At 42.6% G+C, this 18,252-nt stretch overlaps 1 protein-coding gene across 3 annotated transcripts in view; it reads right to left on the bottom strand.

The window, feature by feature from the left end:
• The window catches only part of TAOK3 (TAO kinase 3), a 117,323-nt gene that overhangs the window by 74,443 nt on the left and 24,628 nt on the right, over window positions 1-18,252 (bottom strand). For all 3 annotated transcript variants that reach the window (XM_081175259.1, XM_081175261.1, XM_081175260.1), the window contains exons 2-5: window positions 12,163-12,273; window positions 9,220-9,431; window positions 4,260-4,331; window positions 2,014-2,115 (exon numbers count right to left, since the gene is read on the bottom strand). In XM_081175259.1, coding sequence (XP_081031385.1) covers window positions 2,014-2,115; window positions 4,260-4,331; window positions 9,220-9,339 — 294 coding nt within the window. In that variant the 5' untranslated portion in view covers window positions 9,340-9,431; window positions 12,163-12,273. The remainder of the gene's footprint in view (window positions 1-2,013; window positions 2,116-4,259; window positions 4,332-9,219; window positions 9,432-12,162; window positions 12,274-18,252) is intronic.

Genomic DNA, 18,252 nt, shown 5'->3' with positions numbered 1-18,252 from the left:
AACTCACCAAGCAATATAAGAGTGTAGTGTAAGGGGTGTATCTACACTGAGGACTGTGAAGCCTGGGAAATGTTTTGTGCAATGTGATGTTTTTCATATGAAGTCTCAGCATGACAATTTCCTCAAGCTACAATTCCCAGGATTGTTTGGGCGAAAGCCGTGACAGCTAAAACGGTTTACAACAACTTTAAGTTTGCAATGTATTACGCCAAGAGTTTGCAGTGCTCCAGAAAACTGAGAGTTCCAGTTTTAGCAAGATTGAGAGCTGCTCCAAGATATATATGTTATTTTTGGTATGCAATAGCTACAGTAGCCAACTCTCCCCCCCCCCCCATCCCTTGTACAGTATCAGGCTTCAAGCAGGTGAAGTCAACAGAACATGACAATTTACTTACCATTATTGGGGATTATGAGGTCAACACACAGTGGGACCAAGACCAGAATTAGGAATTGATCATAGAGTTAGCAGAAAGCATATGAGTATTGTACTATGAGGCTGCACAGAGAATGCTCCATATTTGAGCGTTCCCCCCCAATACACACACCGTCAAAAAGCTTCAGTATTGCCTTCTCCCCCACATGTTGTATTCCTATGTGCTGAAATCTTTCCATTCACATAGAACATTCAAATGTGCACCACCTCACCTGTAGCCTAAAGTGGTACTGACAGGTCAGGGAAACTTTCCCATGTGACTTGAGGCTGTTTAATCTGGCCCCAAGAGAACGAAATCCCTCCATAGGCAATTCACAACAGCTGGGTTTTTTTTGTTATATGTAAACATATAGGAGGGGGGCATCAGTCTGGATCAGGGGTCTGCAACCTTTAAGACAAAAAGAGCCACTTGGACCCATTTCTGAAGAAAAAAAACCTGCGAGCCGCAAAACCATTGCGACATTTAAAACAAATATAACACTGCATATATTGTTTACCTTAATGTCCAATCTGACAGCGGGCGGGAAGGTGACGTCGGGACGGCGCGTGACTAACGCACACACCGCCTCCATGCGACGTCACAGCCAGTACAGCGGCCGCCACAGTGGGGAGTGTCGGGGCGCACAATGCGCTTCCTCCCCTCGCTAGTCTCCGCCGCAGAGCTGCGGCAAAGGTGTAAAAGAGCCACATGCGGCTCCGGAGCCGCGGGTTGCAGACCCCTGGTCTGGATGATGCCCTAAATCCATTCCAGATTTTGGGATCCTGCATCCAGTGAGGGTTAGAATCTAGTGGAACAGGTTGCTGAACTGGTCAGCAAAGTTTCTTTGTAAGACAATTACTTTAACTAGCAACTTAAGTACCCTGATCAGCATCAAAAAGATTGAGCTAGGTTGTAACAGCTATAGTTAAGTGATGGAGAACAATAGGCCAAACTGGGGCTAGGCTAGAGTGGGGTGGAAGCTGGGGAAGAGAGACATAGAATCATAGAAGCTGTGACTAATGGAGAAGTGAGATCTTTTGGTGGTGTTAATGTTGTGAGTCTCCCCCCCCCCATGCTCAGGTCCTACGTATGTGTGTAAATAAAAGCCATATATCCTAAAGACATCACAGACTATGCTGCCTTTCTTTCAAGGAAACTGAACCCTGACTAAGCATTGGATCCACGGGAGTATCTGTCCGCTCAGACACTGGGGTGGTGTGTAACAATAGCTTGCATATGCTATGATGATACAAAGCATTAAGGGCAGACAAACCTTCCTAAGCACTCTGGAGGTCCTTGGAGCATCCATGAGGCTGGTCCTAGTTCTCTAATGAGCATCCATTGTATTTAGAAACACATGTATGTCCTTAAGCAGCAGCACAAACAGTGTGCCAAGACAAGGCAACCCACCTGCGGACCCCCAACGCCTGTAAACATTTTCAGTTTCCATGCAGTATACCAATGTTAGGCTCAGGGCCTGACAGCCTTTAAAGAATAAGTGGCAGCGTAGGATGATTGAAACAATTCAGCATTGCATCCAGGGAAAAACAGCTTCTTCACAGCCCATAGGATGTGAAATCCAAGCAAAGCTTTCACTCACCCAGGCAGTGTTTTCTTTCAAGTAACAACCCTTGTATTCTATGGTGTTGGGGTGCTTCAGCTGTCGTAGAAATCTGACTTCCTTGATAATATCCTGCCATTTCTGTTTTTAAAAGAAAAGAAGAAGAAACTCAGTCTTTAGATCAAACTTGAGAGAAGAGGGTGAAAGAGAAGGTGACAGATGAGCAACTGTTGGTTCCTGCTCTCCTTGAACTGTCTGATCCCAGCCATCTACTGGAAGAACTTGTAACAAAGGACTAAGTACCCAAAATTGCTTATTTCCTGCTCCCTCTCTTTCAATCCCCCTTTCCCTTCCCTTTTTAATTTGTAAGCTTGAGGGCAGTGACTGTCTTGATTTTCTTAATCTGCAAACCACCCTGGGAGCCTTTTTGGCTTAAGGGAGAGGTATAAAAATAAATAATGAAATAATAATTTCTCCATATAGCAAAATAAGAACATTTCCAAGGTGAGCTGGAATCAGAGGCTATTTCACATGGAATTCTACACCTAGGAAGAACTTAGATTTCTAAGAACCTCAGCTCCCCACCCCTCGTTTGTTTGGTTGTTAGCAACACAAGTAAATTGAAACAAAAGTTTGTCAGCATCTGCTGAAGATGTACAGGCCAAATGGCCTCCTTGCAAGGCTAATAGTTACCAGAGGGCAATCAGATTAAGTCATGCAAATACTGCAGTCAAAACAAAATATGCACATTAAGCAAAGATACATAATGCTGTATATTTAACGGTTTAGCAAAAATCTAAATAATGTTATACAAGCTGCGTGGTTCTAAACACTGCATTTATTGCCTGTGTTGGTCACAAGAATGGATGGGCATTTAGGAGCATTTTAATACATGACACAACTTGACTACTGAATCTGAGGAGCTGGAAAGTAGAAATTCCTATTTGACTCCCTTTTTACAAGGATCTAGTTGTTCCCCATACTGGTATCATTCAGGTGTCAGCAGGCCTTATAATTATCGCTGGCTGTTATACATACAGTATTTTATTGTGCATTTTTAAGTTTTTTAGATTTGTTTAGAGTTGTTTTATGGCTGCAACCTGCTTAAGAGAGAAAGGGCAGGAAATAAGATGTAAGAACAAACAAAATAAATTAAAGCACTGAACTGAGGAGCAGTATTATTGCTGTTATTAAATTTATTACCCACCCTTCACCAATATTCAGTATTAAAAACAGTAAAAAAAACAAATTACTGTCATAGGAATAGGGAGGGTCCTGAAAGCACATCTCAATGTGCAATATTATTCACCTAAATGACAACAAGTTAAACCAAACACGACTCAAAAGGTGCAGAAGTACCGCAGAATGGTGACAGAAATTCCAATTTCTGGGTGGGAATGTTGGAGATCTCTACAGCAGCTCACATAAGGCTGAAGGAAACCTGCATGCAGGATCTAGGTGGATGAGCAATTACATGGTGGTAGAGGTCAGGGAACTTGAGGAGACAGGATGGAAGAGAGCCCAGGAGTAAAAGAGATTGTGCTGTGAAGTGTTGGACTATGACCAGGGAGACCCAGATTCAAATCCCCCTTCAGCTATGAAGTAAACCAGGTGATCTAGTGCTAGTTACCATGTTTCAGCGACCTTAGCCACAATTGGGGGAAGTGGGGAGAACCCAGTAAGGCTACTCAGAGCTTACAAAAGGAATTGCAGGATAATAGCGTAATATAATGAAGGTGATGGGGAACATCATACAAGTGCTGAGTAGAGTAGGGGTTGTATTGCTAGGTGGTGTGGAAAAGTAAGGAAGGAGTGGCTTTCAAACCTTCACATGAAGGTCTCCAGAGATTTCTAGCTTAGTACACTCTTGTTTAGTACACTTTCAAAATTCTAGTGTTGCAAGTAGCTTACACTGAGGAACGTAGAATCTGTGGCCCTCCAGAAGCTGTTGGACTACAACTTCGATCATCTCTAACCACTGGCCATCCTGGTTGGGGCTGATGGGACCTGCAGTCAAACAACACCTGACGGGCTACAGTTTCCCTACGTGGTCTACATTCCCAATTCACTTTATTAACAAGTAAATGCTGGTCCAGTTTTGTTTTATTTTATTTTCAAAGTGTCTCTCTGCAGAAGTAGGTAACATATTTGTAAACCACTCTGAAGCCTATTATGGCATTAAGAAAAACGAACTGATAAAAAAAACCACAGCAACACGCAATGGAACAGCCTGCCTCGCTGTTGTAACACAGAGGCATTTGAAGAGTTGTTTTTGTCCTTCTTACCTCATTTGTTTGCTTCCCACTGTAGGACATCTTCTTGATTGCCACCACCTCATTCGTGTGGGCGTTGGTGGCCTGGAAATTGGGGCGGGGGGGGGAGGGGTAAAAGGAGAAAAAAGAAAAAAGTAAGATGTTTTCTCATTTCCCTCCTAAACTCAAGGAAGCCAACTGATCACGGAGAGACTCTTCCTCACAAAGAATTGTTAGTACAATGGTACCTTGAGTAACAAACGCCTCAGGTTACAAACACTTCAGGTTACAAACTCCGCTAACCTGGAAGAGTTACCTTGAGTTGAGAACTTTGCCCCAAGATGAGAACGGAAATCATGTGCCGGTGGCACAGCAGCAACAAGAGGCCCCATTAGTGAAAGCATGCCTCTAGTTAAGAACAGTTTCAGGTTAAGAACGGACCTCCGGAACGAATTAAGTTCATAACTAGAGGTACCACTGTACTGCATTAGGAGTCATGCTAGGTGTCAGCAACACAAGATCTACTGCAGAAGTAGCCCAAATCCTGCACAGGTCTGCTAAACTATCTGCCTCCCGAATGGCATTCCACAGAATCAATGCAGATGGCAGTACCACTTGCCAAAGCCCAGCATCTTTCAATCAGTACTGAAATATTAACTTTGAAATCTCCTACTGTTCTCTCCCATGTAGCCTTAAAACAACCTTGAGAAGGGCCATACACTCTATCACTAAGCTGCTTTGTTGGGTGGGGAAGCACAAGTGGCAGCAGACCCATATCCCTCTGTGCTACCATGGGCAGTATCAGTAGGCTGGAAGTGGCACATGTCTCTCACCTGTTGCTTTTGGCATGGTCAGTACCATTTCCTGCACAAGCATTTGACATTCCACCAAGTAAGCAAGCTTACTAAAAATCACCACGGTAGGCTAGACGCTGTTCAAGAGTCAGCAGTTTGCCCTCAAATCCACAAAGACCACGCTATCCTCTCATGTTCCAATAATTAAGATCAGCTAAATGAACATTCTTGGTTATAGTTACAGGGAGGTAGCCGTGTTGGTCTGCCGTAGTTGAAACAAAATAAAAAATTTCCTTCCAGTAGCACCTTAGAGACCAACTACAGTGGTGCCCCGCAAGACGAATGCCTCGCAAGACGGAAAACTCGCTAGACGAAAGAGTTTTCCATTTTGGAGGTGCTTCGCAAAACAAATCTCCTATGGGCTTGCTTCGCAAGATGACAATGTCTTGCAAGTTCCTGCTGGGTTTTTTTTCTCCCCCTTTTTTAAGCCGCTAAGCTGCTTATCAGCTGATCCGATCAGCAGATAAGCCACTAAAAGCAGCTAAAAGCTGCTAATAGCGCTAATAGCGCTAAGCCGCTTATCAGCTGATCCGATCAGCAGATAAGCCGCTAAAAGCCGCTAATAGCGCTAAGCCGCTTATCAGCTGATCCGATCAGCAGATAAGCCGCTAAAATCCTCTAAAAGCCTCTAAAAGCCGCTAATAGCGCTAATCCGCTAATCCTTCAATGGGCTTGCTTCGCAAGACGAAAAAAACCGCTAGACGAAGAGAATCACAGAACGGATTCTTTTCGTCTTGCGAGGCACCACTGTAAGTTTGTTATTGGTATGAGCTTTCGTGTGCATGCCCACTTCTTCAGATACACACTTCTTCTTGGTTATGTCATCCGAAGGGCAAGGACAATGCTCAAAAGTTTTTCCAAGAGTTGTGAAACGCCCTTCCCTGCGAAGACTCAACAAACTCTGTGCCAGCCCTAACACCCTTCCATAGCACTGCAGAAACCTCTGCCTAGGCTCTTGGAAACTGGGGTTAAGTTGTTGGGCGGCATCGGAGTTGGCAGTAGGAAGCAGGGCAAACAGACTGGCATGCCAAGCAGCATCTTGTTTCTCACAATGGCTAGCTGGATGCCTGTGGGAAGTGTAAAAAGGGGCAAGAACCTCTCCAGCTATTATCCCCCAGCAACTGGTACTCAGAGGCATGGCGCCATCACAACTCACAGCTACTGATGGCGTCATCCACCATGGATTTGTCTAAGCCCCTTTAAAGCCAACTAAGTTGGCAGCCCTCACATATTTGTGACTGTGAATTCCACAGCAGGTTCCACAGCTTAACTATGCACCATGCAAAGTACTTCCTTTTGTTTGTCTTAAATCATTTAACGTTCAGCATCTTTGGATGACCCCAGGTTTACCTATTACGAGAAAGAAAAGCTATCCACTTTGCCTGCACTGCATATTTTTTTTAACATTCCAAAATAATAATAGAAAGCAGTTGTCACCTTTCCTTACAAGGGAGTTGTTCCAGACCTCAGATCATTTTGGTTGCCCTGTTCTGCACTTTTGCCCACTCCACAGCATCTACAACTGTCCACAGCATCCCATGCGCTGTCACACCACAGATCTGAACAGAGATATTACAACTCCAACAGTTTTATATTTGACCCCTTTCCTAATTATCTCTAGCACACAATTCACCCTTTTCAAAGCTGTGGCGTACTGGATCAACCTTTTCACTGTGCTATCTGCCATGACCCCAAGATCCCTTTACTGGTTAGTCACCGCCAGCTCAGATCCCATCAATGAATATATAAAGACAGGATGACTTATTCTTTTTTTGCTCACTTCCCTCACCATTTCACTGAACTGTCTTTGCCATTTTATTACCTGCTTTTGGAGAGGTTATTTCAGAGTTCTTCACAATCCCATTTTTGTTTTTACCACCCTGAATAATTTGGTGTTATCAGCAAAGCAGGCAACCTCACAGCTCTCCCTTAACTCTATGCAATTCTTGGTCTCCGTCAATAAAACGTTGCTCAGAATGAACAGCCAGGTAAGAATCCCAGGCTTTTTAGGGTCAGGTGAAAGGCATCTTGCATCGCCAACCAAGAGCCACTGAGGCAGCACTACCTCCTTCTGCACAGTTGCACTGTTACACTGGACAGCGAGCCTGTGGCTCTTCCTGCTGGCAACCTTTAATGGGGATAGAGAGCCTTGCTGCCAGAGTCCCCAGTTCAATATTCTCAGCACACCAAAGGTTGGGGGTGGTGTTATTAAAAGGGGGAGGGAAGATGATTTAATTAAAGAAAATGTAAATATAAAGAGTCTTGCTGCAATTCTTAGTTGTCACCCATCCTAGGCCTTCAAGTAGAAATTCAAATAAAACAGAACATTGGAAAGTTAACCCCTTATGTTTCAAAAGTGCTATTTATTGGTTCAAGTGAGTCAGTGGTTCTATATTATTCTGCTAATAAAAAAAATGAAGCTTTAGTTGAAAGCCTCCCAAAGTACTTTCTGCAATGCCAGTAACATCTGATGTTTTTTTTCCACACCAGCTGCTTAAAATAAGCCGTGCCTAGCTCCAGAAGAAGCTGACAAAGGTGTGGCTATAGACCACTTGGTGTGATCTCCTTGGCTGGGAGGAGGAGAATTGCTCCCCGCAGAACACTCTTCCATGGTGTTGTCTGGTGGAGCTTTAAATGATTAAAGCAGCAGGGCTCTCTCTACTTTCCTTGAAGGACTAATCCACAGCCTGAGACATCTTGCAGTTAAATAACAGGCTCAGACAGACTGTAAGTAATGCTGTGCGGCAGGCTGCTTTAAGTGGAACTGCCTCGTTTTCAAGGAATGCTACATCACTGCTGTAACACAGAGAAACTAATAAGTTCAATCTACTTCATTTATAAAACTGGGTCAGCTTCATTAGATAGCACATAAGCAGCCATCTTTTGCATCTGGAAGCATCCAAAGCAGACTGTGTTGTGATGCGAAGCTCTCTTTAAAAGCAGAGGTAGCTAGCTTGTAGTCCAAAAGCGTTTGAAGGGCCATAACTCCCATCAATTAATCATACTAGCTGAGGAACTGAGGGCAGCGGTTGGCATCCATCTGTCTCAGGAGACAATGGAAGGGTGTACTTTGGGGATGAGGTCAAACGCTTCGGAGTTACAGCGCCTGCTGTGGCTGCGGAGGCCGATACGGGAGAGACATGTTTTGTTCCAGCTAGGGCAAATGAAGGCGTCCAGTTGTGCTGATGCAGGTGTACCATGGCATAATAGTCCAAAAACACCTGAGGGGGCCACAAGTTAAAACAGAGGTGGCTGTTTTAAAAATGTTTGTATTTATTTTTATTACTTAAATGAGGAGTTCAGTGAGGTCCCTAATCCAAGTCCCTAATCCAAATCTGATCTCTGCCAGGAACTCACCTGATAGCCCACACTTCTTATTTGCGATTAGGAGTTCACCAACGCGCGCGCGCGCACACACACACACGTATACACACACACACACACACACAGAGTGTGTAAATTTGTGTTCATCCTTCATGAGGAATCATCATCAGAAGCCAAAGGTCTTCTGAGCAAGATATCTTTCAGTCAGATGGAGATGCTGTTATTGTCTTTTTGGTTGGCCATCTGGAATATTTTGTAAACTCAGTCGCTCAAGGGCCAAGCTGTAAGCCTGGCAACAAACATGGGTCCTGAAACTCCTTAGTAAATGCTTCCCTGTGGTGAATCAGCAAGGGGAAGTAGTTGTACAAGCGAGAAATGGGAGGTGTATTATCTGCTAAACCCTTCTTCCATGCACCACAGTCTCCCTGTTTTTCCTTCTCTACTTTTAAGGTTAAGCATACACCTCCATACACCATTTCTCCCTTGTGAATGGGATCCATCACTCTGCAACAGAGAAGCAGAGGCCAGAGTTCCCACGTGCATGCATTACTGTCGAAACATATCACACACACACGTTTATGTATGAAAAACAGCAAAGCAAACAAGCAACAATAAAACCTAGAAATAAAACTGTATACATTTTCTTTATATGCATAATGGATGCCATTTTGGAATTGTGGAGAAGGGAGAGAAAAGTATAAACAGCTTTGACTATGAAGAAAAACCTCTTCCTCAAGCGAAACGTGCTTAATACTATGAAAGGAGATCTTTACTTTGTTTTGCAGAGAATGGGATATTAAGCAAAAACTACTTACAAAGTAAACCGCTCCAAAACTTCCATGTCCAATTTCATGTAAACCCACAAATAGTTCCTGAGGATCATCTTTGTAGAACAGGTCAGCTGCATCTGGGTCTTTTGGCACCCCTTTGCGCATGGTGAACAGTATTAGGACCTTGTTCCCACCTCCAGTTCCCAGTCAGTTTCTTCCCTCATTGACAATGGAGTCCTTAGGTAACAATTCAGAACCTGGGGGGCGGGGGGAGAAATTTGTAGACAATTGAAATCACTGGAAGTATTTAAATTTGTTTAACTCAGGTGCCTTCTCTACAGTTTGAAGAAAGCAACTTTTAAGGAGATAATTTTTCCATGTTCCCCAAAGACGAGGATGGGGAACCTGTGGCACTCCACACATTGCTGGACTCCCAACTGCCATCATCCTTGACTATCGGCAACAATGGCTGTGGCTGATGGGAGTTGGAGACGAACAATCAATCTCTGGACAGCCGTAGGTTCCCCATCCCTGGGAAGTTCTGTTTAACTGTTAAACAGATGTTTCTGAGAGCATTTGGTTTGTTTATTTAAATCTGAAATATTTGTATCCTGCTTTCCTGCCTGAAAACAGGCCTTCACGGCAGCTTAATAAAAACAAATCCATCCATACAAAGGTGTTGTTGTTTTTTTGGGTGGGGAAGGCAGCAGTGACAGAAAGAGACACCCTGTTTCCCAGCTGTGGCTTTTAAAAATGTTCCACAGTGACCACATGGGAAAATAGCCCCCCCTCCCCCAAGTTTTGTGTCTGAAATTAGGGCACTTCCTCTTAGGCAGCTGGTTCATGGCTCTATCCAGCAGAAGAGATGACTGAAAAAGTGGAAGGAATGAGGATATTCACATGTCCACTCCCCTGGCCTTAAATATTTCTGTTGCTGCTCCAAGTAGTGCTCTTGTGGTTTAAAAAGCATATTTTGTAGGAGGTGGGGTTGTTTTATTTCCAAACAAGACTTTTCATCACCCAATCCTCTATTAATAATACTGTAGTCCAAATGCCACTCAAACAGCAAGTCCTTAAGACACATGTGCTTAGGAACAAAAAAACCCACTGCTGCTGTGCAGAATCTCTTAAAATGTTAGGGAAGTGTTTTTTCCCCCTTACAAGTGTATAAGTTAACAAACAAAAAGAGTTCAGGGTTGCAGGGAAGAAGGATTGTAATCCTTCCACCTTGGGACATGGAACCAATCAACATTTTAAAAGACTGCAGGATACAAGGATTGAAAAAAAGGCTTAATTAGAGCTGGGCAAAGTAAGAATTACATCACACCACTGAACTGGGGCAACTCACCTGGTATAAATCTGATAAGCATTTGAATCAGAAACTCCAGGAAGGTTAAGTTTCTAAAGTCAGGTAAACTGGCCAGATACTTAGGAAAATAAAGACACTTTGGGGAAAGTGATAAATATAAGTTGCTGACAAGTGCGCCAAAGCCCCAAAGACAGGGCAAATTTTATATGACAGATAGTGGGTGTATGGGGCCCGTCTCCCCCCTGCCCCCTCACTGAGGCTGCCACCACCCCTTTTCTTTATCATGATCCTACCATCTGGCCATCCTCTACCAAAGGGGTAAGCAGACATCAAGATCTACTTCAGCTTTTACTAAAATGGTTTTGCAGTTGGGCCACCAACTAGCTAGGTGCAAAATGGTTGCTGCAAGGATATGCAAAATGGTGGCTCAGGGAGAAGTGCCTTACCTACTGCACCTCATAAGCTACATACTAGGGATGACCTGAAAATGCACAAATATGCACCTGTCATACTGAAAGCCTACAAAAGAAGAGACATGCCCTTTTGTAGCAAACAACTGATAGCCAGAAAGACTTGCAGAGCCACTGCAAGTCATCTAGCAATTTAGTAATAGTAATAATAAATTATCCACTCTTCACTGTAAGGTTCCTGGGGGTGGGGTTACAGAAAACCAGAACCATCTAGATCCCTCTTCCACCATGTTTTGTTAGGGTGTCTCATGGGACACATGGGTGCAGTGTTAAAAGGATGGGGCCTTCATGGTGCTGACATTACCATCCTTTTGGTGCTGGGTTATGTATAACTTATTCCAGCCATTTGAGGAAATGTGAATGTCATGCTTATTGCTGTTTCTGTTATATATTTTGGAGTTCTGTTGTTTATTATAGACTATTGTTTTTAACAGTCTACACAAGTCACCGAGAGAACTTTTGTATGAGACAACAAATAATGCTAGCTTGACTGAGATGGGAACCACTACTAAGAGCGGCATACGGCAGGTGACTCTTCTAGCGTTGGACTGACGAGCAACTTAACTGACAAACACTGCTATGTACTTGTACTATTAACTTCATTCTAAACAAGCCTAATGTACAAACAACAGATAAACAAACAAGGTTTTTTCCCTGGATTACTGTTGCCACAACCATATTGTACTAACAACCCTATATTGTCTATCGGGGTAAAAGTTTTTTTCTTTGTAAAGTACACTTGTTTACAGCTGCACCCATTTAATTAATATCTATGCGTTATATTTCCGAACTGCTACATAGTGAAACTCTAAGCAGCTAATAAAATTCAATAACACAGAAAACTGAAACAAAGCAAGCAATACAAACCATATTTATTATGTAAAATCCAGCAGCTTGCTCAAAACCCTGAGATTTCTAGCTGCCAGTGTTGAACAAGAGCCACATATATGGAAAATGAGGGGCAACCGGGGGGTGGGGATGGGATTTAAAGACCATTTATATTATAAAATATTTTGAACCTAGAAGTTTCATGGATGGCAGTTGTAGGGTCTGTAAAATTTATGATTTTTGGTCACAGATGTTCTCGTTATTTTTAAACACATAGCATTGTCAGTCTCATCCATTATGGAGCTGGGGGACTGAGGAAGTGTCTCCATCTTTAGGGTCCTTATCACAGAGATAGGCTGCAAAAGAGGCAATTCAGCATACCTGGGTAACTATAGCAATAAGCATACTCTATGGTCCAGGCTCATTTCAGTAGAAACGTTAGGTCTCCTTTTCTGTTGTGTCTTTGGGCTCTATATACTCTTGCCTTCCAACCTGAGGAGTGGGGGAAACAGAAATAATTAAAACAGATAAATACATTCTACAAATGAGCAGTTCCTGGTCTGCAGAGCTGCCCCCTAAACCATTTTTGACCCAACTGCAGCTGGTGCCAATTAACCATTTCCCTGATATTTGTCCTCCCACTCTTTGGGTCTCAACTGACACATCTTCCAGAAAACAAGGCAAAACTTTATCCTCACCTCTGGTCAAAACATAAGGCAGCAATTACTTACCTTCCTGTTAAGAGCGAAGCAGGAGCCTAGAGGGAGGGGCTGGCCTTCACAGCACCAAAGAATACGGCAACCTCAAGCCTCCAAGCCTACACATATTTTCAACAAAAACTATTTTGCTGGCCTCCATATGAGAACTATATGTACTTACATAAAGAACATAAAAAGGAGCCCTGATTTCATGAATATTCATGAAAATGGCAGTTTCCTCTTCTAGATAAAGCCTCTGCATACACCTGCCCACCTTGATACACAATTCTATACTGTGTCCTACGTTGGGTCTATAGTCAGGGCACAACAATATTAAAATACTTATCAAGGCATAAAAATACAGGGAGAAAATGCAACTGAAAGACTAGGGCAGAGTTAAAACAACATATTGTTTTATGTAACGGCCTCGGTCCAGTATACCTGAAGGAGCGTCCCCACCTCCATCGTTCTACCCGGACACAGAGGTCCAGCACCGAGGGCCTTCTGGCGGTTCCCTCACTGCGAGAAGCCAAGTTACAGGGAACCAGGCAGAGGGCCTTCTCGGTAGTGGCGCCCTCCCTGTGGAACGCCCTCCCACCAGATGTCAAAGAGAACAACAACTACCAGACTTTTAGAAGACATCTGAAGGCAGCCCTGTTTAGGGAAGCTTTTAATGTTTGATGTATCATAGTATTTTAATATTCTTTTGGAAGCCGCCCAGAGTGGCTGGGAAAACCCAGCCAGATGGGCGGGGTATAAATAATAAATTATTATTATTTTAAATTATTTTAAATTATTTTTTTATTATTATTATAAATAATAAATTATTATTATTATTATTATTATTATTATTATTATTATTATTATTATTATTAAGATCAAGGCCTAGGCACACAAGTGTGTGTGTGTTTTTAAAGCAACCTAAATGTCATTAATGCAGACACTCATCTAAGCTCAGAGGGAACGAGTTTCCATACTTCTGGTGCCACCACAGAAGAAGCCCTCTCTCTACTGGTCGTTAACCACAGACAGGAAGATCTCATCAGCTGATCATCACAATGATTGAGGATCCTCAGTTCCAGGGGACAAATGCAGCCCTCCAAGTCCTCTCTATTGGGTCCTCAGGGCTCCATTACTAAGGTAATTTTGCACAACAGACAAACACTAAAAATTTTCTTTGTTGCAGCATTCCTTTACCCAAGGAGTCAACTCCGCTGACATCCAGCAGTGTGACAGATAATAGTTTTGTCTACAACAATCCCTGGCCAGTTGAACATCAATCCCTGGCTGCTTTGCACATCAGCAGCAGTGAAAATAAGCAGTTATGGATGTACCTGTAAGGTCTAGTAAATGGACAAGGCTTAATGTAAGTTTTGAGCTTCTTTCTTTTGTATGCTGATCTGAATATTTGTTGAATAAGAGAGGCAGGGTAGAAAATGCTTTTAGGCACTATTTTCTGTCTGGCATGGAGATATAACCGAAGCTATATTTCAGTTAAATTGTCTTTTTCAATGAAAGAAAATAAAACAGGTTGGGGGAGCTAAAGTACCTGCAAGAGACTTTACATACTTGCAGGGCTTCATATTCCACAATTAACTTGAACCATGCACACATGCACCTGGGACACGGGTGGCGCTGTGGGTTAAACCACAGAGCCTAGGACTTGCCGATCAGAAGGTCGGTGGTTCGAATCCCCGCAACGGGGTGAACTCCCGTTGTCTGGTCCCAGCTTCTGCCAACCTAGCAGTTCGAAAGCACGTCAAAGTGCAAGTAGATAAAGAGGTACCGCTCCGGCTGGAAGGTAAACAGCGTTTCCGTGCGCTGCTCTGGTTCGCCAGAAGTGGCTTAGTCATGCTGGCCACCCGGAAGCTGTCTGCGGACAAACGCCGGCTCCCTCGGCCAATAAAGCGAGATGAGCGCCGCAACCCCAGAGTCAGTCACGACTAGACCTAATGGTCAGGGTCCCTTTACCTATGCACACATGCAGTGTCCGGTTAACAAATTAATTGGATACAAGCCTTTTTTGTCACTGTGCACTGGTGCAATAAAGGCAAGCACCTCTTTCACACAGTACTGGTGCATACATAAAATGCCCACTCAGCTGTAACATGAAAAAGCCCTTTCAGTGACAATTCCAAACTACTGAGAGCCAAATATTTTTCAGCAACAAACTCACTTGCCAGCTTCAGCAAGCTGCTATTCTCTCAGCTTCAATTTTCTACTTGCAAAAGGGGACCACACCTTTCAGGTCAGAGCTGTTCTGAAAATTGCTGAATACACACGAAGCACTTCAAACATTCTAAAATGCTACTTATTGTTATCATTATCCTTACACTTACTGAGATCATATAGCATCTGAGCCCTTTTAGCACACTAGAAATAAATTTTAAAATATATTTATTATTTATTAAAGCCTTACTGCTAGAGACACATGGCTGCTCTGAGCTGATTTGCAATGTTTAATTTACTGGCCCATAATAAACCTGAGCATCTGTTTCCATGTAAAGGCTTGCCCCAGCCAAATAATGCTGCTGTTGTTATGTCTATTGAAGGACAATTGTTTGAAGACTGCAAAGCATCTGACAGCATGACTAAGGATGCATCCACAGATGGCAGCTGCCCACACTCCTGGCTCAGCGCTGTAGCACACAACCATAGTGCATTCAGGAAACTCAGAAACGTTCCCTTCGACATAGTCCCTACCCTGCCTAGAAGATGACAGTTATTCATGGATCAGACCGATACTCATCAGCCATTTGGATCAGCAGTGGGATCAGGGCAGGCTGAAGAACAGTACACACTTGCATGGTGGGGAAGCAGCATATTCAATCCACCCACAGAAAAGATACTTGCAGACCATTTTCCTGACTATCAACACCTTGCAAATTGCAGGAGAAACAGGTCATTCAGTGGCCAAGCTAAAGTCGTGGAATACCTGACAAGATGCACTTGGCCCTCTTAAGCTTTTTTGCTGGCTGGTAAAAGTTTTCCAATTATGGCAAGAGACTACCTTGCCAGACAGATTATTCTTATGTCATAAAAGCATTCTCAGATGATAGTCTATCTGCCAAGCCTATATACATTTTTGGCTGATTTGTTTTTTTAAGGGATTTTTTAAGTTTGTAATTGTTGTAAGCTGCTCTGAGTGATGCAGACGCATTCGAAGGGTGGGGCATGATGTTTTTCTCAAGAGAAACATAATTTTGGGGTTGGACAGGTCCGCTGGCAGAAAAATACAGTACAAAAAACAACAACCCTGTTTCTAGTTATCAGTATCTTCTACTTTAAGACAAGTCCTTAGTTTTGAAGGCTGCAATATTTACCATTTCAATATGTACCCTTGCTTTTCAGCCTAGCAGTTCTCAAAAACATTCAATATGATAAAGTATCCCATTTAAAATTAAAACAAAGCCAGCAAATTAACCAATTCAAAATCGGCCTGCTGAAATCAGGTTTGAAAGAAGCATTTTCTTCCAGCCAATAGAATAAGTTGTGGGGTATGTAATGCCCAAGACAGTTTATCCAGTTTGAAAATGGACACACACACCCAAAATGGTTGGTGATCACTGCAATATGGCACTTCCCTTATGTTCTTTCCGGTAAGAAATATTCATAGAATTATAGAGGTGCAAGGGACTCTGAGGATCATCTAGTCCAACCCCCTGCAATGCAGGAATATTCTGATCATAAGAGCCAATACTTTCCACATGTGGCTCTGTCCATTGATTCTCTCCATATCCACCCATAATACCAAAGGGATGGCTATTTCTGAAATCGAAAGATGGCAACCACCACACATCAGCTTCACAGTATTAGGACTGATCAAAGGTGATTTTGAGCCTACTTCAAACAAAGCAATGACTTGGCCAATTTGTTAAATAAACGGAAACCAGATTGGTTTATTCTCAAGTGGTCCATTGCAAAAACTCCTGTTCTATCCTCACAGCTAGTGGCAGTAGTTCATTGTGTTGACATGACATGCACTGGAAGACATATACAGGTATTGCTTATCACTTATTTTAGTTATAATCCATCTTTTATTTCTGTTATTGCACATTGTTCTAAAAATCTTAAAAAATTAATACTTGAAGGGTAAAAAATATGCTTTCTCAATGTTTCAGAAGTTGAAATGACAGTGGGAGTTCCTCCTAACTTGGAGGGCAAAAATCAATAGTGAGCACAAAATTTTGGTTAGCTACTGGGGGCACACCACAGAACACCCACAACACTACCTTGTTGACACACATTGCAGGGGAAGCTGTCTCCAGAGGGAACTTGGCCACAAGCAATATTCTTATCGAGAAATCCTTGATAGCCACCTGAGGAACCCCAGGGTTGCTCAGAATGCAGGTTGAGATCTATCCACTACTCAAAGGGAAAGATGAACTCCACCAATCAGAAATAACAATCCTGCAATGAAGTATGCGATGTGGTGGAGGGTATTCCTTCTAATTTTCCCAGAGATTCTCTCTTATCACCCCATGAGCATGTAAAGAATTCAAGGCCAAGTTGTATTTAGGAATAATGGATTGTGTTGACGGGCCATTAATACTGCTTCACAAGTTTGCAGTCCTTTTCTCCAGTGCAGCACCTCATCAGAACATGACTCCCACCCTCCAACAAATGATCCTATTAATATCTGCAAGAGAACATTGGGATCCTTTCCCAAGAGATATTTTGCCAAGATCCTCAAACCTCTAGCCATTTACTTCTTATGCACATATTAGTGGAGTATCTACAACTGTTAAGTCACTTTGTGGTTAAAACAACTGAATTGCAAGCTAAGAACAAAAAAGAAAGAGACTCATAGATGAGTCAAGTGTGAAAGAGTTACACCCAATAGAAGAGAGGTCACTGACAAACACATTTGTATGGAAAGTTTATCATATTTCTATCATTGAAGGAGGGACAGTTAAATGAATGGGAAGGATGCCTTGCAGAAAAAAATAAAATGCAGTTTTTTCAGAAACTGGTTTCTTTTCAAGAAGTCTTAAGGAAGTTCTGTACTATATTCAATAGTTACAGTATTAAAACAAGGCCATGACAATCTTATCCATCTATTTCCATCTCCACAGTGTGTGTATTTTATAGGTACACAATCCAGTCAAACTTAAGAGCCCTTTTGTCCCCTTGCCGCTAATGGAAGCGAGGGGGGAAATCAATGGAACTAAATGCTTAACTTTTGTTGAATGGTGCCAAAATATTGTTTTTTGTGGGAAAGGTTGTGCACTGGGGGCCTTAAGGAGTGGTAGACTAGAAATGGATTTCAAATTAAGCCATTTCATACTTTCCCACCTTCCTTTCTGTTGTTACTGGGTTGGTTGAGAAACTAAAAATGCAGACTAGCACAAATGGATAAAAATGAAATCTGCTTCAGCTACTGGTGGTTGTTGATACTTAGCCCCCCTTAAATGTGTAGGTTCCAAGACCATTCTGAAAGCCTAAGTCTTAAAAACAAATCAGATAGGGTTGGCCTCACTGGCACAGTACAGCAGCTGAGAGCATGATGAGGAATGTCTCTAGCTGAAACCTATAATGCTAGCCTACCTTACATGAGTAACCAAACAAAGAAGCTATCAATGTCAGCCTGTGCGAACCTCTATTTGCTTTACTTCCTTAGACCAAAGACTGCGGCTAATGAAACAAAAGCTATCAGACAGAGCTTGCAGGGCAAAATAATGACCATTTTGAAAAGAAAACAACTTTAAACCTCTGCCAAATTCTGGTGACATTGTCATAATATTGTAACACTTCAATGTCACCCAATTTTCCT

The sequence above is a fragment of the Podarcis bocagei genome, assembly GCF_964188305.1.
Source record: "Podarcis bocagei genome assembly, chromosome: 16".
NCBI lineage: Eukaryota > Metazoa > Chordata > Lepidosauria > Squamata > Lacertidae > Podarcis > Podarcis bocagei.
Note: the sequence above shows the minus strand (reverse complement) of the source record. Positions and strands in the feature narration are given on the sequence as shown.